Below are 23,223 nucleotides of genomic sequence, written 5' to 3'. Positions count from 1 at the left end.
GGCTTGGTATGTATATATAGGTGTGTAGGCATGTATGTCTTCAGTCGCGGCCTCGTCGGCCAGCTAGTATTTTATTATTTTGGTTTGTCTACCTATGTTTATATGGCTTATTGTTATTCATGTCATAACCTTACGGTCCAGGCTTAGTATTTCAGATGTTGTGCTGCCCGATCTGTTGGGCCCCCAGTCTAGTTAGCTATTATGTTTAGTAGCTAACTCGATCGAATACAGTATCGATTGCCAGTCGTGCCTCCCCTAGTTTGGGGCGTGACATGACCTTCCTCGATCACAGATCTCGAGAGTTGAACGACAGTCCCCGAGCTGATCTCATTTTCCTTGACCGATGAGCCCAAGTTTACAAGTGCATCAGCCTTACTGTTTTGTTCTCGAGGTACATGCTGTAAAGTCCATTCCTTGAAACAGTGCAAAGTTACCTGCAGCTTGTCCAAATACCTTAGCATTCTATCCTCTCGAACTTCGAAGGTTTTGTTTACTTGGTTCACCACCTGTAAAGAGTCACACTTGGCTTCAATATCTTCTGCCCCCAAGCTTTTATCTAGCTCGAGACCTGCAATCATGGCCTCGTACTCGGACTCATTGTTAGTCAACCTAGAAGTTTTGACAGATAGCCTAATAGTGCTACCCGTGGGTGGCTTCAAAACGATGCCTAGCCTGGACCCCTTCACATTTGAAGCACCGTCTGTGAAAAGGGTCCATACCCCCGATGACGTACCCGATTTTAACAAGAGTTCCTTTTCAACTTCGGGTAGGAGGGTTGGCGTGAAATCGGCCACGAAGACTGCTAAAATTTGAGACTTGATGGCCGTCCGGGGTTGATATTCGATGTCGTACCCACTGAGTTCGACGGCCCATTTGGCCAATTGGCCTGATAGTTCGGGCTTGTGCAAAATATTATGAAGTGGGTAAGTGGTTAATACGCATACTGGGTGACATTGAAAGTATGGTCTTAACTTTCTAGAGGTGCTTATCAATGCAAGTGCCAATTTTTCTAAGTGTGGATATCTAGTTTCTGCTTCTCCTAAGGTTCAACTTACATAATAAATGGAAAATTGCGTACCTTGCTCTTCTCGAACTAGGACACCACTTATCGCGATTTTCGATACTGCCAAGTACAAGTAAAACTTCTCATCTGCCTTTGGAGTGTGAAGCAATGGTAGGCTCGATAGGTATCGCTTCAACTCTTCCAATGCCTGTTGGCTTTCCGGGGTCCAAGCGAAATCATTCTTATTTTTGAGTAAAGAGAAAAATCTGTGGCTTCGATCCGATGACCTCGAAATGAATCGGCCTAAGGCAACTATCTGTCTAGTTAGCCTCTATACAGTTTTTACACTATCCACGACGGCAACGTCTTCGATGGCCTTGATTTTATCGGGGTTGATCTTGATTCCCCGATTCGATACCATGAAGCTAAGGAACTTGCCGAACCAACCCCGAAAGCACATTTCTTGGGGTTGAGCTTCATGTTGTATTTCTTTAAAATCTCGAACGTTTCCTGCAAATGAGCCAAATGGTCCTCTGTGTGCAGGGATTTAACTAGCATGTCATCAATATAAACCTCCATTGATTTACCTATTTGTTCTTCGAACATTTTATTCACTAGGCATTGACAAGTAGCTCCTGTATTTTTTATCCCGAAGAGCATTACATTATAATAATATGTTCCATACTTGGTGATAAATGAAGCTTTTTCTTGGTCTTCCGGGTTCATTTGGATTTGATTTTACCCGGAATAGGCTTCGAGAAAAGTAAGGATCTCGTGGCCGGCCGTGGCATCGATCATGCGATCGATGTTAGGCAGTGGAAAAGAATCTTTGGGGCACGCCTTGTTTAAATCCTTATAATCTACACACATTCTAAGTTTATCCCCCTTTTTAGGGACTACAACTATATTAGCTAACCATTCAGGATATTTTACCTCCCGAATGGATCATATTTTGAGAAGTTTATTTACCTCGTCCTTTATGAATGCGTGCTTTACTTCGGACTGGGATCTTCTCTTTTGTTTCACCGGTTTGAATCTAGGGTCCAGGCTTAGCCGATGTGTCGTTACCTCCGGTGGAATCCTTGTCATGTCTAAATGGGACCAAGCAAAACAATCTATGTTATCAACAAGAAGTTGAATAAGTTTTTTCCTGAGTTCGGGGGTTAATCCTGTTCCTAGGTATACCTTTCGCTCGGGCAGGTATTCGATCAATACAACCTATTCCAACTCTTCGACCGTTGATTTGGTGGCGTCAGTATCTTCGAGATCAACAAAAGTTCGAGGGGTCAGAAAACCCTCATTTTTTTCTTCTATCTCCCGCTTCCCCGATTCGGTCGAGGCTGGTGGCTGTGATTGCTATTTGACTTCATGTTTATCTTTGATGTTCGACCTTTCCGAGGCTGATAGTGTCGATATTGGTGTTACCTCATCGACCGTAAACATTTTCTTTGCAGCATGCTGCTTCCCGTATACTGTTTTTACACCGTTTGATCTCGAAAATTATATCATTTGGTGGAGAGTCGAAGGGACTGCTCTCATATTATGGATCCAAGGACTTCCGAGTAGGGCATTGTACCTCATGTCGTGCTAGATCACGTGGAACTTAGTATCTTGAATGTTTCCAGCCACATTCACCGATAGAATAATCTCCCCTTTAGTTGTTTCACTGGCCATATTGAAGCCATGTAGGACCCGAGCTGCAGGAACAATTTGATTTTATAGGCCGAGCTGCTACACGACCCTCGATCAGATGATATTCGCCGAGCTACCTGGATCCACTAAAACATGCTTAACTTGAACTTTATTTAATAGGATAGAAATTACCAGAGCATCGTTGTGGGGCTGAGAAACGCCTTCTGCTTCTTCGTCATTGAATGATAAAGTACTTTCGGGCACATAATCTCGGGTTCATTTTTTCCTAATGATTGATACCTTAGTGCGTTTGAATATGGGTCCATGTGGAATGTCGACCCCACCGACGATCATATGAATGATATGTTGGGGTTCCTCCTGTTCATTTTTCCTGTTGGCGTCTCTTTCTCTGAAATGATTCTTGGCTCGATCGTTGAGGAACTCTCGAAGGTGGCCCTCATTGAATAGACGGGCTGCCTCCTCCCTTAATTGCCTGCAATCCTCGGTTTTGTGACCATGCGTGCCATGATACTTGCATATCAAATTTGGGTTTCTTTGAGAAGGATCAATAAGTATGGGTTTGGGCCACCTAATATCTTTGATCCTTCCGATTGCCGATACAATGCCTGATGCATCAATGCTAAAGTTATATTTCGATAACCGAGGTGCTTCTGCGGGATCGACATACTTGTCAAAACCACTCTTGCTCATAAATCCCCGAGAATTCTGTCCTCGATCACTTCTCCGATCGTTTCGGGCGGAATTCCGTCCTGAACCATTATCCTTGTTGTTCCTTCGATCTGCGGTATATGGTTGATATCGGTCTCTGTTCGACCTTGGCTCCCTGTCGACGTCCCTCTGGTTTTTAACTGCCGACCTATTTGGATGTGCTGAACCGGAAGGGGCTCCCAATTGATCGTCCTCGACCCTGATCTTCGATTGGTATCGATTGTGCACATCTGCCCAAGTTACTGCTGGATATTCGATCAAATTTTGTTTCAACTGACGTGATGCTATCGAACTCCGCTCGTTCAACCCTTGGGTGAAAGCTTGAACGGCCCAATCATCTGTGACCGGTGGCAACTCCATGCGTTCCATTTAAAATCGGGACATGAACTCCCTCAACATTTCATTATCTCTTTGTCGTACCTTGAAAAGGTCCGATTTCCTCGTTGTGACCTTTATGGCCCCGGCGTCTGCCTTTACAAAAGAATCTGCTAATATAGCAAATGAGTCGATGGAATTTGGTGGCAAGTTATGATACCAGATCATTTCTCCCTTCGAAAGGGTCTTTCCGAATTTTTTTAACAACCACTACAAGAAAATCACATATTACATAGGGATTTTGTTGAGGATTATATAGGAAAATCCGCACCGAATAAATTCTGATGGAAAAATCTTCGTAGGTAATTATTACCTATGAATTTTAAAAATCCCCAGGTAAGTTACTTGTGGATTTTGAATCCGCACGTAAATTACTTGGGATTTTAAATCTGTATGTAAATTACCTGAGGAATTTTCCATAGAAAATTCTAAATATCCGCAAGTAAATACCCATGAAAATCCTCAAGTGCATATGTTGAAATTTTTAGACGAAAAATTAAAATTACTATCATAGTATTTTTAAATGTACATGTAAACCACACCCAATACATTCGGGTTTTTTAAATTCTTACAATTGTTAAGTCAAACATACTAAACCACAAGACGCATATATTGCTACCGAAGCCCATTACCGGTATCGTCGTTCCAACAAGCGTAGTTTATAAAATGCAAAAGCTTACAACTCTTGGCCGATGTGGGACAAGAATGTCCCCACTTCCACTTCCCAATTTAGTAGTACTATTTACTTACTAATGCTTACTTCTTATTTTTTGTTTTTACTTTTTATTTAGTAAAAGGATGCATTATTTGAGGATTCCATAAATCAAATGGAACACTCTTTTCCAAGTAATAACAAATTACACGTATATTACTTCTAATTTTAAGAAATTCTTAGTTATTTTTCAAATTTTCATTTATATTTCTCAAATAACATATTAATTTCTTTTTTATATAAAAAATACATTAATTAAAAAGAATTAAATACATTATACATGATAATTAGTAAGAATTATTTCGCTAATCCTAATAAAGTATACATGATTGAGTTATTTTAATAATGGTAGGATTTAATCAAGAGATGATGTTAGAAAGTTGAATCATAAGATCATTCGATATTAAGTTTCAATACTACCAATCTCAAACTATTTCATTTTATACGTACTATAATTGAATTTTATCTAATTAAATACATGTGAAAAAAATGACATACATAAGATAAAAAGTTAATAAAACTTAGTTACATTTTTATAAATGTGACATAATTTTTCTCTGCTTAGAAATTAAACTTAAATACTTCTCAATCATTTAATTACATTTAATATATTTTCTGATGATATTAGCTGAAATATGTCAAATATAGTCGTATCTTAGTTTTATCATGTCCTTTATACCAACCATATTAAAATTTTAATTGTTAAAATAATTTACTTTTTGATAATTATTTTGTTATTGAATTTACTAAAAAAGGTAATAACCGACTATGTTATGCTTAATGATTTATAATGCCCAATCCAAATATATATACATCATTATGTTTTATATAGTCAAAAAATTTATATTTACATATACATAAATCGACAAAATATAAACATAAAATCAATTCCTATGGATATTTTTTACATATAGAGTTTTTGTAATTTTAGAAAAACATAATTTTTAAATTAAAAAATAACTACTTCTTAAAAATTCATAATATTTTTTAAAAGTATTTAAATAATTTAAAACTTAAATATAGAGTTATAAAATCCTCAAGTAAATTCTCAAATATTATATATCCAACTAAAACAACAACAATAAAATTTCTATCTACATCCTAAGAATAAATCCCCATTTAAACCCGTAGCATGAAACAATCAAGTAAATTCTCAAGAAATAATTTTTATTTAAAATCACACAAATAATCTCTATTTAATTTCTTAGCTAATATTATTTCTAGTTAAATCCCAAGCTATATCATAAAGAATACATTTCTAGCAAGAATTACAACAATATAATCCCATATAATTCCACCAAATAAGTAAATCCCCAAGAAAATAAATTCAACTAAATTCACAACAACAAAATCTCTAGGTAATTTCCAAGGTAAGAAAATTCAGAGGTAAATTCCCAAAAAAATATCCCTAATTAAATTTGCAGCAATAACTTCCCAAGTAATTCCCCAGCTAAAAGAATCCCTAGGTAAATCCTCAAGAAAAAATCCCCAACTAAATTTGTAGCAACAATATCTTTAGGCAATTTCCCAAATAAGTAAATCCTCAGGTAAATTCCCAAGAAAATATCCCCAACTAAATTCGCATGTAGAGTTACCTAGGGATTTTTCTTCGGAATAACATAGGATCTGTTTTTCATTTTCTTTATTTGTTTACCTGCGAATTTTCTTACGAAATTGTACTTGCCGATTCGTTTCCCCAGGTAATTGCCCATGTAATATTTTGGCGCATAACGGCGCCAAAGTTACCTACAGATTTTCCTAGGAAAATAATTTTTGCAGGTAAAATATTTTAAGTTTAAGGATTTTAATGTTTTTCATAAAAATCCGCAGGTATTATCTGCGAATAAAATCCCTAGGTAAATTCCCCATGTAATTAGCACTTTTCTTGTAGTGAACACAGATTCGATTTCATCATCCTCTAAATCGTTACCCTTGATGACGCATGTATATGAAGTAACATGCTCGTTAGGAACGGTGGTACCATTATATTTGGGTATGTCTGGCATACGAAACTTCTTTGGAATAGGTTTTGGAGCCGTACTTGGAGGAAAGGGCTTTTGTACAAACTTCTTTGAATCCATCCCTTTCAAGATTGACGGTACCCCCGGTATCTGATCAACTCGAGAGTTGTATGTCTCCACTTTTTTTTTATCGTTGGCTTCGATTCTCTTCTCCCCTCATTTAATTCTTTTGGTGAGCTCCTCGAGCATTTTAATTATCGCAGGATCAGTCCCTGATTCGTTACCATTCGGCCTCTCCGGTATTGGCTCAGTACAACGAGTAATTTTCGGCTTGACCCTATTCGGAGCTCTATGTTGATTTTGTAATTGAGCAATAACGGCTTGCTGAGCTTGAAGCATTTCGAATATTACTTGGAGACTGACTCCCTCGTCTCCTCTCCCCTGTGTTCTTTGGCCACTAGATCGGTTTTCTCTGCGTACACTCCCATCGATATCTGCGCCTAGGTCCGCATTTAGAGCAACGTGCGAACTGACATCGACGGGGTTGGCAACCGATGCTCCCCCGTGATTAGCCTGTGGCAATTCGATTCCTGAAGCAACCACATTTTCGTTTTCGCCATGGAATCCGAGGCCATTGTCACCGTGTGTGGATGCGTTTTGTGAGTTTGACATGTTTTAACCTGAAAGCAAAGATATTTGACAAGAACAAGCGTAAAATAGTGTGTTTCACCAGAATTAGTACTGAAAAATCATTATCCTTGGCCCCACGGTGGGCGCCAAACTGTTTACCCTAAAATTTCGAGTAACAATTAAACTTATTTAGTGGTTTCAAGGATACGTGATTTAATCCAATACTAATTGATAAATAAAGAATTAAATAGATAATCTGAATAGTAAAATAAATCGAACCAGTGTTCTGGTAGTGCTTTCGACTTCGATTCGAGATGGTCTCGACGTTGGGTAACAAGAATGATAAAGAACATAAAATAAATAGTGATGAGCAGTAGTAGATAGTAAGTGAAATAGAAAAAGCAGTGTATGTGTATATGTTTATCAGTGAATCAATCCCCCTTACAAATGAATGGGGTCCCTCTTTTTATATTAGAGAAATCCTAAATAAGGTACAATTCTAATAACGGAAACAAATCCTATGATTGGCGTCAATAACTGCCTGATTCGATCTGTTCCGTGATTTTCGCCGAGATCTTCGGTCGATTGCTAATATCTCGCCATTCCGTTATTATGCCTTACTTGAAGTCGGTCATGCTCGGTCTCGATCTTCAGCGAGCACTTCGATCTTCATGCTCCATACTCTGCTATTGGGCTCGAGCCTGGTCTATTACGAGCTTACTCTCGAGGTAGCTACTCGTGCCTACGAAATCGGACATGCCCGATTTCGACCGTATACAAATATTATATTATTATTTCATAAATTTTAAAAATTAAAGATCCTCGGGGCTTACGCCCCATGTCTCGAGATTTTTGCTTTGTCCGTATTAAGTAAAACGTCCCGTCTCACGCTCTCGCCTTTTAAAACACTGGTATTGAAGAGTTAGCATATGAGTTTTTTTAATTAAGTGTTGCGCTTCAGTTGTCATACAACCTTATGGCTATAATTTTAGTTTTATTGAAGTGTTAAGTGACACAGAATTGTAGAATTTGGTTACTTATACTCTGATCCAGGCTCCTTACTACAGTTTATAGGAGACTGTTGAGTGCTAGTTTATCTTCAAATGTGTCGTAGCTATGTTGACTTTCTGTCGGAGGAAAGCTATCTCCTTTGGCAACAATATTTTTTTAACTCAATCAAGAACCACAGTAAAATTAGTAGACTACATTTTATCTTCAAAAGGTGTTTGATGTTTTTTTTGGGGGGAGGGGAGGGAGAGGAGGCATGGTTGGCCTCATAGATCAAGAGAATCATAATTCTGATCGCATAAGCAACCAACCTTGAAAGTGCTTGTAACCTTATAAAGCAGCACCTCAGCTAACAGACAAAGTTTGTGATACAAGCAAACGATAAAGTATGAAACAGAATAGCTTCATTTGGCAGCCTTCTGTTTCTTCGTAGCCATTCCATTTTTGATTCAGCTTCCGCTCTACTCTCTTGTTGGCTTGTTGCTCATGAAATCCCCCTTTATAAATTCCGATCTCTACGTACCATTTCTGTTGCCCTGTACAGAAGTAAAGAATTCATATAGACAGAGAAAGAGAGTGCTGCTTTATAGATTGATAACATTAACACAGAGGAAGGAGAGGGAAGATGTCGGATTGGGGTCCGGTGTTTGTAGCGGTGGTGCTGTTCGTGCTGTTATCGCCAGGTTTGCTGATTCAGGCGCCGGGTCGCAACCGATTCGTTGAGTTCAGCAACTTTCAAACAAGTGGGGTGTCCATACTGGTTCACTCTGTTGTCTACTTCGCCCTCATGTGTATCTTCCTATTAGCCATTGGAGTCCACTTATATATGGGTTCCTAGTAAGCCATTTTCCTTTTATGCTTTTCCGGTTGTGTCATCGGTGGTTGTCATATGTCTTGTGTCGTTGGTTTTGGCTTGTGCTTCCGTAGCAACTTATGATGTGATCTGATGTATAATCTATTTTGAGAGCTCTTGTTTTTACGTAATTGCTCTCTTTTTACTCGTGTGAGATGTATGATCTGATGAGAATTAAGATTAATAATAATATTCACTATGTGCGTTGCCCTCTTCTTTTTTTTCCTGTCATAGAAACAGTGCGAAATGAAATAGCTGTTCATCTGACTGTGGTCGTGATGACAGAACTATGACTTTTTCTGCCAACCAAGCAGAGGAAAAAGAGAGGAAAAAAGGGGATTGGTTAAGGATTTAAAACGACAACATTTGAAATTTCCCGGAAATCTGCAAATAGTGATGGCCAAATGAATATTAGCGGGTCCCTAGATTTATCAAGATAAACAAGTTTTTGATCTAATATATTTATAGAAGAAATGAAATAAGGCTTTTCAGAAAGCCGATGTGAGATTTTTCTTGAACTACTTGTAAGCTGTCTGTATGAACTGTTCACAATTTGGTTGTTTAATAAGAAACTGATCAGCTGCTTGAAGATAAATTTCAATGAAGTACTAAATCGATAACCATCTTCAGAAAAATTATCTATATCCGAGTAATAAATGGACATCCATATATATATAAATTAGAAGTTTGAATAGCTTAAGCACCAAGTTGGTGCTTGCCACTGGCTAATTTGATCAGACAGCACTTTGACTTTGAAGGCAGTGTGAGATGAGTCTATCAAGACCTCTAGATGAGATAAAAATAGAGATAAGAAGTATACGCAAGCAATGAGAATTTCTAAAATTTGGATCGGCATGTATACATGGATCTTCTGATAAAATAACACTGACGTATTATTACAGTTAAACTTCAATACCTCTTATGCCAAAAAGCGTTCAACATTATTTTAGAAAGAAAAGTATATATAAAGCCAAAGTGCTTCCTTTATGAACCATGCGGCTCTTTATTTCCTTTGAGTGGCTTCATCGGTAAAAGCTTTTTATATTCAGTTGTCTATTCTACGTAACTTTTAACTTGAAAACTGTAGGTGGCTTGTGCTTTAATAAATTCCCTGTGGTTCAAACTGACTCCAGAATCTTAACCAATATATATGCTTGTCTAGATTCTAATACAGTATTCCTCCAAACTAAAGTAGAAGATTCCTAACTCTTTCTTGGCAGTGTCCTTCATAATTAAGCTATCACTGTTAGATTAACTGTGGCTACTACTAGTTCTTGAAACTGTTTTTCCAATTTTCATCCCACGGGAAATAGGTAGTTAGCGCATCTTTTCATCGAGCTGGTTGAATGGCGGACTGGGGACCAGTGATCATTGGGGTGGTACTCTTCATACTGCTGCAGCCGGGGCTTCTGTTTCAGATACCTGGAAATGGCCGATCTCTGGAGGTCGGGGGCATGAAGACCAACGGCAAAGCCATTGCTGTTCACACTCTCATTTTCTTTACTCTCTATGCTATCCTCATTCTTGCCGTTCATGTTCATATCTATACTGGCTGAGCCTTTACTTACCATTTTCGCTGAAGCAATAACATCTGTATTTGATTTTCTTGAGAAAATAAAGAAAGATTTTATGTCTCATTTCTGTTACTGATTGTTTAATATAAAAGAATTCTTCCTTTTCGACTTTTAATTGGGATCTGAACTGCCTACTATTTCCCCTTGTTATCAAAATCTGATTACTAGTACAGTGCCATTCTCCACGAGACTTTGCTAAGGTTTCCGGATTATGCAAGAAAAAGATGGATGCACAACAACAACAAACTCAGTGTATCCCGTGCACAGACCTTACCGCCACCTTCTGATGGATGCACTAGCTCTTTGTTAAAAACATACACAAGAGTACTATCGAGCTCGAGTCAATATCGAGCTCGAGCCAATATCGAGCTATGGCATGACGTAGTACTATCGAACTCAAGAGTCAGAGACCGACCAATATCGAGCTCGAGTCAATATCGAGCTCAAGATCCAAAGATCGACCGATATCGAGACCGATCAAGATCGAGCTAAGAGACAAAGAGCCGTTGTAGCCGCACTAGGGAGAGAATCTCGGCGGGAATTAATGGAAAGCAAATTAATTAATTTATCATGGGATCTCCACTATGTATTTTTTATTATATCCAAAGCATGATTTTTCCACTATATGAAGGGTGATATCATTTTTGTAATGGGCATTCAAGAGAAGAAAACATTGATACACTCACATTCTAAAGATGATTACCATGTATCTTTAGAACTACGTATAAATTCAACTCTATCCGTTTTTCGGATAAACAGTTTGGCGCCCACCGTGGGGCTAAGGATAATAGTGGTTATTTGGTACGAATCTCTGTGAAACACACTATTTTATACTTGTTCTTGGAAGTGTCTCTGATTTCAGGCTGAAAACGAAGAATTCTCAATTAATAGCCCTACCTATCGACAACGAAGCTGGCCTTCAAGATGAAAATAACAACTTAATGTCCGGTGGTGAAAGGCCACTTGTCGATCCCGTTGGAACTCGGGTCGAAGAACCAATAGACGTTAACTCACATGTGGCCATCGAGGCAAACCAACGTTCCGACCCTGAAAATAGCATTCATGGTGGAACTCGATCTGCAGCTCGAAATACCTAAAACGCTAAGAAAAAACGGAATCAGCTTGCGTATGATTTTCAAAATGTTGCAAGCTCAACAAGTAGCAATAGCCCAGTTGCATAGCAAAACCCAGGCACCAACCAGGCTCGAGCACAGTCCACCCCAAGAAGTCAACGACAAAACGGGGCCAGCTGTAGTGAGGTCAAATGAGCAAGAATCGGGGACTAATCCCAAAATTATTTAGATGCTCGAGGAACTAACAAAACGAATAGAGTCAGGGGAAAGGAGGATTGAAGCAAATGACAAAAAGGTGGAAACGTATAACGCCAAGGTTGATTAGATCCCGAGGGCACCACCGATATTGAAAGGCTTGGATTCCAAAAAATTCGTACAAAAGCCTTTCCTCCCGAGCGCAGCTCAAAAACCGATCCCCAAGAAGTTCTGCATGCCCGGAATTCCTAAGTATAATGGAACAACCGACCCCAACGAACACGTCACCTCTTACACATGTGCCATTAAAAGGAACGATCTAGAAGACGACGAGATCGAATCTGTATTATTGAAAAAATTCGGTGAAACCCTGTCAAAGGGAGCAATGATATGGTATCATAATTTATCGTCTAACTCTATCAATTCTTTTGCTATGCTTGCATATTCTTTCATAAAAGCACACGCTGGAGTCATAAAGGTCGAAACCAGGAAGTCAGACCTTTTTAAGGTAAGACTAAAGGATAACGAGATGATGAGAGAATTCGTATCTCGTTTCCAAATGGAACGAATGGACCTACCACCAGTCACAGACACTCAAGGTCTGAACGAACGAAGCTCGATAGCTTCACGACGGTTGAAGCACAACCTGATCGAGTACCCAGCTGTTACCTGGGCCGATGTTCACAATCGGTACCAATCGAAGACGGGTAGTTGGGTTTTGGGTCCGTTATTAAAAGGGACATCAATAGAGAACAAAGGCCGATCAAGGACCGATACCGGCCGTATAGTGGAGATTCTAGGGGTAACGAGCCAAGAAGTAACCTCGTACAAAACTATAAAAGAAGTGATCGAGGCCAAGGGTCTCGGGGGCTGATGAACAAGAACGGGTTTGACATGCATATTGGACCTAAGGAAGCACCGATGTTATCGTAATATAACTTCAACATCGATGCATCCGCCATCGTGTCGGCGGACACATCAAAGATACTAAATGGCCTCGACCTCTGCAGACCAATCCAGCCCAGAGGAATCCCAATCAAATATGCGAATATCATGGCACCCATGGCCACATAATGGAAGATTGCAGGCAATTGAGAGAGGTAGTAGCACGATTATTCAATAAAGGACACCTTCGAGAATTTTTAAGTGACCGGGCCACAGATCATTTCAAAAACAGGGATTTCAGAAGACAAAACGAACAAGAAAAGCCACAACACATCATCCACATGATCATCGGTGGGATCGATATTCCCCGAGGGCCGGTGCTTAAACGTATTAAGATATCGATTGAAAGAGAGAAGCGATCTCGGTTTCAGGATTACACACCTAAAGGAACCTTGTCCTTTAGTGATGAAGACGCAAAAGAAATCATGCAACCCCATAACGATGCACTGGTAATATATGTACTTATGAATAAAACTCAAGTTAAGCGTGTGTTAATTAATCCAGGTAGTTCGGCCAACATTATTAGATCAAAGGCCGTAGAGCAGCTCGGTCTACAGGACCAGGTCGTGCCCGCAACCTTGGTTCTAAACAGATTCAATATGGCACGTGAAACTACAAAGGGCGAGATAATCATGCTAATAAATGTGGTCGGGACCATCCAAGAAACGAAGTTCCACGTAATCGAAGGCGACATGAGGTATAACACTATTTTTGGAAAGTCGTGGATCCACAATATAAGAGTTGTACCCCCGACCCCCCATCAAGTTCTGAAATTCCCAACATCGAAGGGAGTCAAAATGGTCTACGGAGAGCAACCGGCCGCAAAATAAATGTTTTCCATCGATGAAGTAATTCTGATATCTACACTATCATCGATAAAGGGATCAGATTCGAAGGGTGAACATGATACCAAATAGCAATCACAAATGTCAGCCTGGACCCAACTAGAGAATCAAAAGACTGACGAAGAGGATGACTATGGGATCCCTAGATCCTTTGTGGTCCCTGATGACACCGATGCTACCCAGTCAACGGTCGAAGAACTGGAGCAAATCATGCTAGTCGAACATCTGCCCGAGCAAAAGGTATATCTGGGCACGGGGTTAGATCCCGAGCTTAGGAAAAAGCTTATTCAATTTCTTATAGCTAACATGAATTATTTTGCTTGGTCTCATATATACATAACAGGGATCCCACTGGAGATAGCCACTCATAGACTAAGCTTAGATCCAAAATTCCATCCGACAAAGCAAAAAAGAAGGCCCCAGTCCGAGGTCAAACACGCCTTCATCAAGGACGAGGTAACCAAACTTCTTAAAATAGGATCCATTCGAGAGGTTAAATACCCCGAATGGCTAGCAAATGTGGTGGTGGTCCCTAAGAAAGGAAATAAACTTAGAATGTGTATAGATTATAAAGACTTGAACAAATCATGCCCTAAGGATTCCTTTCCTTTGCCTAGCATCGATCGTATGATCGATGCCATGGCTGGCCACGAGACTCTCTGTTTTCTCGATGCATACTCTGGGTACAACCAGATACAAATGAACCTGGAAGATCAAGAAAAGACCTCGTTTGTCACTAAGTACGGCACCTATTGTTATAACGTAATGCCATTCGGTCAAAAAAATGCTGGCAACTTATCAACGCCTAGTAAATCGAATGTTCGAAAATAAATAGGAAAATCAATGGAAGTTTATAGTTATGACATGTTAGTTAAGTCCTTGCAAGTAGAGGACCATTTAAAGCATTTGCATGACACTTTCGACGTGCTAAAGAAGTACAATATTAAGCTCAACCCCGAAAAATATACATTCGGGGTTGAGTCGGACAAGTTTCTTGGTTTCATGGTGAAAGTACAGGGGGGGGGGAATTGTGGTTTATTGAAAATTAGTCGACTAACAATGATTTTAGTTGACTAAACACAGTGCAGAATGAAAGATAATAGTAATTAAAAAGTAAATAACACACAACAATTTTATACTGGTTCGGTACCATTGTGGTACTTATATTCAGTTTCCCTTGGGTCACAAGGGTTTCCTTTAGATCTTGAAAGTTAATATACAGATGGTTTTGACTTGTTCTCCACTAACGAAAAATGGCAACAATGAATTCTGAATGTTTGACAGAACTCTCTTTTGTGTTCTAATTCTTCCTATCTTTTGAGACACTGATAAACTAAGGATTACAGTGTTTAGGCTAAGAAGTAAAGAGACTTAGAAGATAATGTGTGTAGTTGCGCAAGCCTTCCCTTTGATCTTAGCAGTCTTCTTATAGGAGAGAAAAAGGGTCGTTGAGTCTTGACCGAAATTAGAGGCACGAGATCATCAAAGGGATTTGACCCAAGGGGTGCCTCTTTGAATCCTTCTCTTGGGAGAGCCCAGATTCGATCGTGACTTTCCTTGTCACATGCTTGTATTGAGGAGTTATTCAAGCATTTGAGAGCTTATTTTTGGATACTGAATATTTGTTGGAGAAGGCTTCCTTGATTAGCAATCTAAACTCCTTAGATTGAGGTCTAATAAATGTGATGCAATAAAGTCCCTTTTTCTTGTCCATTAATTTAGCAATCATATCTTTGGATAGCATCTCATTCTTTTCTTTTTGCTTGTTTCGAATCCTGCAATCCTGCAAACTAACATAAGATGGAATTGTTATCATTGAAACTTTGAAACTTAACAATCTCCCCCTTTTTGATGATGACAATCAAGAGAGAGTAAACATAAAGTAAACATAAACTATGAGACTTCCCTTTTTTTTATATGTTCCTCCCCCTGAATAATTGAATAAATGTTGTCTCCTGATGTGCTGAGTTTCTCCTGCTGAGGTGTTTACTTCTCTACATATTTCTCCCCCTTTTTGATGATGAAAATCAAGAGAGAGTAAACATAAAGTAAACATAAACTATGAGACTTCCTTTTTTTATATGTTGCTCCCCTTGAATAATTGAATAAATGATGTCTCCTGATGTGCTGAGTTTTTCCTAGTGAGGTGTTTAGTTCTCTACATATTTCTCCCTCTTTGACATCAATGAAAAAGAAAATAAAAACACAGAGAACAAATAATATATGAAATAATATACATACTAGTTAGGGGATTAGAGCAGCAAAAGTAGTGCCTTCAACAGAGGCTTAGCTAGTTCAGACCCAAGCAAATGATTGTTTTAAAAAAAATCAACAAGCAAGCATAAAAAAAAGGCAAAAAAAATTGTTTGTAACACCATCACATAGAGTCTCATTAACTTCTTCCCATGAAGTACTTGAGAGTGTTGATCACTTTGGTGCAGAAGGAGTCATAAGAATTTTCAACATCTTTGACAAGTTTGTCCATCTTTTTACTCATGGAATTGAAAGCCCTGGTTCCTTGCCTCCGTGTGGCTCCCATATCCATCTTGAATTTAGCCATATCCGTACTTGTATCCTTGGTAACTTCCCTAATTTTGTCTACATGTTCCTTCATCTCAATTAGTAGCAGTTTTACCGCATCTAGATAATGCTGAATTTGCTAAAGATTTTGAGAGGCAGTCGACTGAGATGCTGGTTGTTCAGTTTGAACTTCAACTGGCACTAGAATACTTTCAACTTTGGCATGCTTTACCCATCGATCATCACCCAGGGTGTAACCCATCATCGAGAAGGCTGTCTTATCACAAGTGCTGGTAATGTGCTTGGATGTAAAAGGTGCCAAATCTACATTCATGACCTCGAGAACATGTGAGATGAGAAGACCGTAGGGCAAACATGCAGCAGAAGAAGATATATCCCTGATGCTTTCAAGCATGTATTGACTAATCCACACAAACCAATCAAGTCTTTTATTGTTAACCAGAAAGTAAAGGACAAAAACATATCTAGTGGACAAAGAGCTAAGGGACCCAGTTCTGGGGAGGAGAGTAGTAGCAATCATATAGGCCAAGACACGATGTTCAAACTTAAGATTCTTGGGACCAATGTCAGGATGATTATCAGACAAAAAGGTTTTTGCTTCATCAAAGGAAACTTCAAAGTCTTTGGGCCACGAATTTTGTACAAACACATCAAACCCACTAAACTTAGCAGAGAAAATCTTTTCAAATTGATAAGAGTCCAAAATAATTCTGGTGCCTAAAACCATAGATTCCAAGTCATATTTATCATTCACCAAAAGGTTTGCATAAAACATCCTTACTGGTTCTTCATAAACAGAGTTTCCAATGATATCAAATAGATAGGAAAGGTGCTGAAAATTGAAAATAGAAGTCACATCACAGTGAAAATTTTTCACGAGAGAGAGACTTACAGAGCGTCCATAAACCATATATTTTGACTTGTAGGACTCAAACCTTGCTTTTTCACTGGGACCATAGAAGATTAACTTATCCTCAGGACCAAATTCCATGTTCTCCACTTTACCTTTCTTGCATGCAACCTTTTTGGGAGTTTGCTCCATTGGTCTTTTGCTAGCCTTTTTCTGACTAATGAGAGGATTTTCAGACGATTCACTGCTTTTATTGTCTGTTCTGAGGAAATCTGAGTCAATAGACGACTCCACATCCACAAGTTCTTTAGTGTTAAGGGATTTTTGAAATATTCAACTGTGTCTGAAGTAGAAGAGGAGGGATTTCTTTTGGCCATGGTGTGAAGGATTGCTTTGAAGAGAATAAGGAGAGTACTGGAGAAGGAAGGGTTTTATGGATACTTTTGGGAGGAACGAAGGGACGTCTTGGTTAAAGGAAAGGGTAGGTTCAGAAGTAAGTGATGCTTATGAAGTGACTGATCGGCGGTACTGAGAAGAGGTAATAATTACACTTACACACAAAATTAATAAAGCCACACATAATTAAGGAAATAAAATATATTAGAACAAGGTAAAATATTTAAAAGTATGGTAAAATATTTGATTTACAAATTTGGCACAATGCCAATTATTTTTCTGAGTAGATAAAATCTTTCTTCCAAAGCCTTTCCAGGTCATCTTGAAAAAGGATGGATAAACTTTATAAGTGATTTTGTAAAAATATCAGCAAGTTGAGAATCAGTACTAATAAATTTTAAAACAATGTCACCTTTTACAACATGATCACGGATAAAATGATGTTTAATTTCTATATGCTTTGCTCTAGAATGATGCACAAATTTTTTTGATAAAAAGATAGCACTGGTATTATCACAGAATATAGGAGTAGATGTAAGAGATAAATCATAGTCAAGAAGTTTATGCATAATCCATAGAACTTGTGTGCAACAGCTTCCAACGGCTAAGTATTATGCCTCAGTTGTGGATAGTGCAACACAATTTTATTTCTTGCTATGCCAAGATACTAAGGCATTTCCTAGCAATTGACATGTCCCACTAATGCTCTTTCTATCAATCTTGTCACCTGCAAAATCTGCATCTGAAAAGCCTTTTAGAGAAAAATTGTTAGAACGATCATACCATAATCCTAGCTCAGAGGTACCAATTAAGTATCTAATAATCCGTTTAACAATAGAAAGATGGGATTCCTTAGGAGCTGACTGAAATCTTGCACATTTGCACACACCAAACATAATATCCAGTTGACTAGCAGTTTGATATAATAGAGATCTAATCATTCCTCTATAAATGGTTTCATCAACCTTTTTTCTATTGCTTTCTTCATCGAGCATTGTAGTTGGAATCATTGGAGTGCCAATTGACTTAGTATTTTCCATGCCAAACTTTTTGAAAAGCTCCTTAGTGTACTTGGTTTGGCTAATGAAAATCCCCTTAGTAGATTGCTTGATTCGAAGACCAAGAAAGAAAGTCAGTTCTCCCATCATACTCATCTCAAATTCTCCTTTCATGGAAAGAGCAAATTCTTCACAAAGAACAGAGTTAGGGATGCCAAAAATAATATCATCTATATATATTTGAGTCATAAGATTACCTGAACTGGAGTGCTTAATAAAAAGAGTTGTATCGATATTACCTCTTTTAAACCCTTGATTTAGAAGAAAAGAACTTAACCTTTCATACCATGCACGAGGGGATTTTTTGAGACCGTACAAAGCTTTAGTCAACTTGTATACATGATTAGGAAAGGTGATGTTTGCAAATCCGGGTGGTTTCTTCACATATACTTCTTAAGAGATGTAGCCATTTAGGAACACACTTTTAACATTCATTTGAAATAGCTTGAATCCTTTGTGAGCATCGAAAGCAAGTAATATTCGTATGGATTCAAATCTTGCTACAGGCGCAAAGGTTTCATTGTAGTCAATTCCTTCTTTTTGAGAGTAAACATGAGAAACCAGCCTTGCTTTATTTCGAACCACTTGACCTGATTCATTCAATTTGTTTCTGAAAATCCACTTAGTTCCAATGATAGAGGAGTTTGGAGGTCTTGGAACCAATTCCCATACTTTATTTCTTTCAAATTGATATAGTTCCTCTTTCATAGAACTTATCCAGTGAGTATCTTTGAGAGCTTCATCCACTTTCTTTGGCTCAAATTGAGAAATAAGAGCTATATGAGATTTGTTCTTTTGTGACCTTCTCATAGTGATTCCTTCATGTGGATCTCCTATAATGAATTTGTGAGGATATCCCGTTTCACTTTTCCATTCATTTGGAGTGTTTGAGGGAGGTTCTCTTTCTTCAATAGTCAACTAATCTACTTGAGGTAGTTCGAGATCTTCTGTGGGTACTTCAGCTGGTTGAGCCTGTTGAACAACTCACTCATTTTGATGATCCTTTCCTACAATAACAGATTTAGGGACACAAGAAATTTCCTCATCTTTAGGAATTTGTTCATTCCTTGGGCGAGGGTTAGTATCAACAAAAACAACATGAATAAATTCTTCAATGCACAAAGTTATTTTATTGTAGACTCTTTATGCTCTACTTGAAGGAGAGTGACCAAGAAATATACCTTCATCACTCTTAGGATCAAACTTACCCAGATTGTCCTTTCCATTGTTGTGGATAAAACATTTACATCCAAAAGGGTAAAAATAGCTGATATTTGGTTTCTTACCATTCCATAGCTCATAAGGAGTCTTTTTGAGAATTGGTCGAATCAGACACATGTTGATGATGTGGCATGCTGTACTCACAATTTCTGCCCAGAAATGATGAGGTAGAGAGTTTTTCACAATCATGGTTCTTGCCATGTCCTATAAAGTTCTATTTTTACGCTCTACTACTCCATTTTGCTGCGGTGATCTTGGTGAAGAGAAGTTGTGAGAGATTCCTTGATTGTTGCAAAAATTTTCAGAAGCTCTGCTTTTAAATTCTCCTCCATGATCACTCCTGATAGTAGAGATGTAGTATCCTTTTTCTCGTTGAACCTTCTTACAGAAAACTTCAAAACTCTTAAAAGCATCATCTTTGTGACTTAGAAACATAACCCAGGTAAATCTAGAGAAATCATCTACAATGACAAATGCATATTTCCTACCACCTATGCTAGCAGTTCTAGTAGGACCAAATAAATCCATATGCAATAATTGAAGAGGTTTGGAGGTGAAAACAATGTTTTTAACTTTGAAAGAAGAACGAGTTTGTTTTCCTAGTTGACATGCATCACAAATATGATCTTTTAAAAAATCTAGTTTTGGAAGTCCAATTACAAGATCATGTTTAAAAAGTTTTTGAACAGTATACATGCTGGCATGACCAAGTTTTCTATGCCAAACCCAGGGATCATCAATCATGGAAGTAAGACAAATTTGATCCCCAAGATTTTCTAAGTTACTGATAGTATAGACATTTCTGTCTCTGTTACCTGAAAGAATGATTTTACCTAATTCATATTCTCTAAACCAACCATGTTTCTTAAAATGAACCTCATAGTCGTTGTCACATAGTTGACTAATGCTGAGAAGATTATAGCCAAGTTCATCAACCATGTAGACTTCATCTATATCACATGTTGAGCTTAGAGAAACTTTTCCAACACCAATTACATTTCCTTCGGATTTGTCTCCAAAAGTAATTGTTCCTCCATCTAGTTTGGTGACTGATTTGAACAATTATTTGTCACCAGTCATATGTCTGGAACACGCACTGTCGAGATACCATTTTCCTTTCGATTCTTCTTGCGGTGTTCCTGCAAAATAAAATTACTTGTTTTTAGGTAGCCAAGCTTGCTTGGGTCCTAAAAGGTTAGAATGCTGAGTGTTAGTTTGATTTGAAGATTTAGGTCTCCAAACCCATCTCCGGTTATCTTTGAACCTGTAACGATTTGAGGTATGACCTCGTTTACCACAATAAAAACATGATGGACTGTTAGAGTTACCAGAGCCTCTTTCTGCTCTAATTTTGTTCATGCATTGGTTAGTACTATGGCCGTTTTTACCACAAAAGGAATAGGCAGGAATTTTCTGTTTGTGATGAACAGTCTGATTTGATTTGACTGAGCTGTGACTCGTGGATTTTTGCAATCCATTCAATTGAAGTTGAAGTTCATTTACTTCATCTTGTAGGATATCACGCTCAATCTCACATACTTCTAGTTTCAAGGCCCAGTCTTTCTTTTCTCTCTTGATTCTTCTAAGTTCATTCACGACTCTTTCTATATCTGCAAGAGCAATATCAACAAATTCTTAGAGTTCATAACAATTAGAGCATAAGATAGTACGTACCTCACTAGTTCCTTTGTCCGCCATGAGACCAAGTTCTCTTGAGTCGTCTTCCTCATCATTGTTGTCTGCCATTAGTCCAAGTTCTCCTGAATATTCATTTTCATTCATAGCCATGAAATATATGTTAGCAATTTCCTCATGATCAGACTCTTCTTCATCACTCCATGCTCCGAAGGATTTCTTCTTTTGCATGTTTGTGCCGAGTTTATTTTTTAGTTCAGGACAATCAGCTTGAATGTGACCAAACTTTCCACATTTGTAGCACCTTCCATCATTTTTATTAGCTTCATTTCTTATCCTTCCTTTCCTGAAGTTAGGCTTCTCTCTTCTGCTATTCCTGTTTTTCCTCATCATGCTTGTTACAACTTGAGAGAGCATGGCAATGTTTTCGTCTTGTTCTCCTCCTTCTTCTTCCTCTTCATTTTCTGGTTCAACCACAGTTGCCTTAAAAGCAACAATTTTCTTCTTCTCTTGAATTTTTCTATCCAAGTGATTTTTCTCAAAAGCAATTAGATCACCTCTGAGTTCATCGTAGGAAATTTTGTCTAGATCTTGACATTCCAAGGCGATAACTTTTGGCTGCCAAATGGCGGGTAAGCTCCTGAGAATCTTTCTAACATGTTCACCACTCTTGATAGGTTTACCAAAATATTTCAGATCTCCAAGAATTTTGCTAAATCTGGAGAACATGTCTTCCACTGATTCTCCATCCTTCATTTGGAATAACTCGTAGTCCCAAACCAGAAGATTTATCCTAGTTTCTTTCACTTTGTTGGTTCCTTCGTAAGTAACCTCCAGTTTGTCCCACATTTCTTTGGCCGTTTCACAACTTGATATCTTTTCATACTCTTCTCCACTGATAGCATTGTACAATAGATTTTTTGCTTTGGTATTTTACAGTTATGGTAGCAGCTTGTTCATCAGTGTAATCATCCAAGTCCAGAGGATCAGTTGATACGATGACTTGACCATTTGCATCCTTCTTAGGAGGGATTGAAAGATTTTCCTTTTTGATCACACGCCAAACTTTGATGTCATATGACATTGTGTAAGTTTCCATGCGTACTTTCCAGTGAGAAAAGTGCTGACCATTGAAATAAGGAGGTCAAACCTGAGAGGTTCCTTCTTGAAATAGAGCACCAACAACAGTGTTAGATCCCATGATCTTTTTCTCACAAGTTGTTAAGCAAAGATTGTGAGCCTTGCTCTGATACCAATTGAAAGTACAGGGGGGGGGGAGGGGGGAGGAATTGTGGTTTATTGAAAATTAGTCGACTAACAATGATTTTAGTTGACTAAACACAATGCAGAATAAAAGATAACAATAATTAAAAAGTAAATAATACACAACAATTTTATACTGGTTCGGTACCGTTGTGGTACTTACATCCAGTTTTCCTTGGGTCACAAGGGTTCCCTTTAGATCTTGAAAGTATTACAATACAGATGGTTTTGACCTGTTCTCCACCAACGAAAAATAGCAACAGTGAATTCTGAATGTTTGACACAACTCTCTTTTGTGTTCTAATTATTCCTATCTTTTGAGACACTGATAAACTAAGGATTACAGTGTTTAGGCTAAGAAGTAGAGAGACTTATAAGATAATGTGTGTAGTTGTGCAAGCCTTCCATTTGATCTTAGCAGTCTTCTTATAGGAGAGAAAAAGGGTCGTTGAGTCTTGACCGAAATTAGAGGCACGAGATCATCAAAGGGATTTGACCCAAGGGGTGCATCTTCGAATCCTGCTCTTAGGAGAGCCCAAATTCGATCGTGACTTTCCTTGTCACATGCTTATATTGAGGAGTTATTCAAGCCTTGATTGAGAGCTTATTTTTGGATACAGAATATTTGCTGTTGGAGGCTTCCTTGATTAGCAATCTGAACTCCTTAGATTGAGGTCTAATAAATGTGCTGCAATGAAGTCCCTTTTTCTTGTCCATTAATTTA

The 23,223-nt window shown here is 38.3% G+C and overlaps 1 protein-coding gene across 1 annotated transcript; it reads right to left on the bottom strand.

Moving 5' to 3' along the window:
* Positions 1-19,805: 19,805 nt before the first annotated feature.
* LOC107774128 (uncharacterized) lies at positions 19,806-22,085 on the bottom strand. The gene is made up of 3 exons (XM_075230315.1): positions 21,281-22,085; positions 20,930-21,211; positions 19,806-20,650 (listed from the first exon to the last, which is right to left on the bottom strand). Exons 1-3 carry the CDS (start codon positions 22,083-22,085, stop codon positions 19,806-19,808), a joined length of 1,932 nt encoding a protein of 643 aa, XP_075086416.1.
* Between the last annotated feature and the right edge of the window lie 1,138 nt (positions 22,086-23,223).

This window comes from Nicotiana tabacum, chromosome 14 (genome assembly GCF_000715075.1).
Source record: "Nicotiana tabacum cultivar K326 chromosome 14, ASM71507v2, whole genome shotgun sequence".
Lineage (NCBI taxonomy): Eukaryota > Viridiplantae > Streptophyta > Magnoliopsida > Solanales > Solanaceae > Nicotiana > Nicotiana tabacum.
This window is presented reverse-complemented; position numbering and strand designations above follow the sequence as displayed.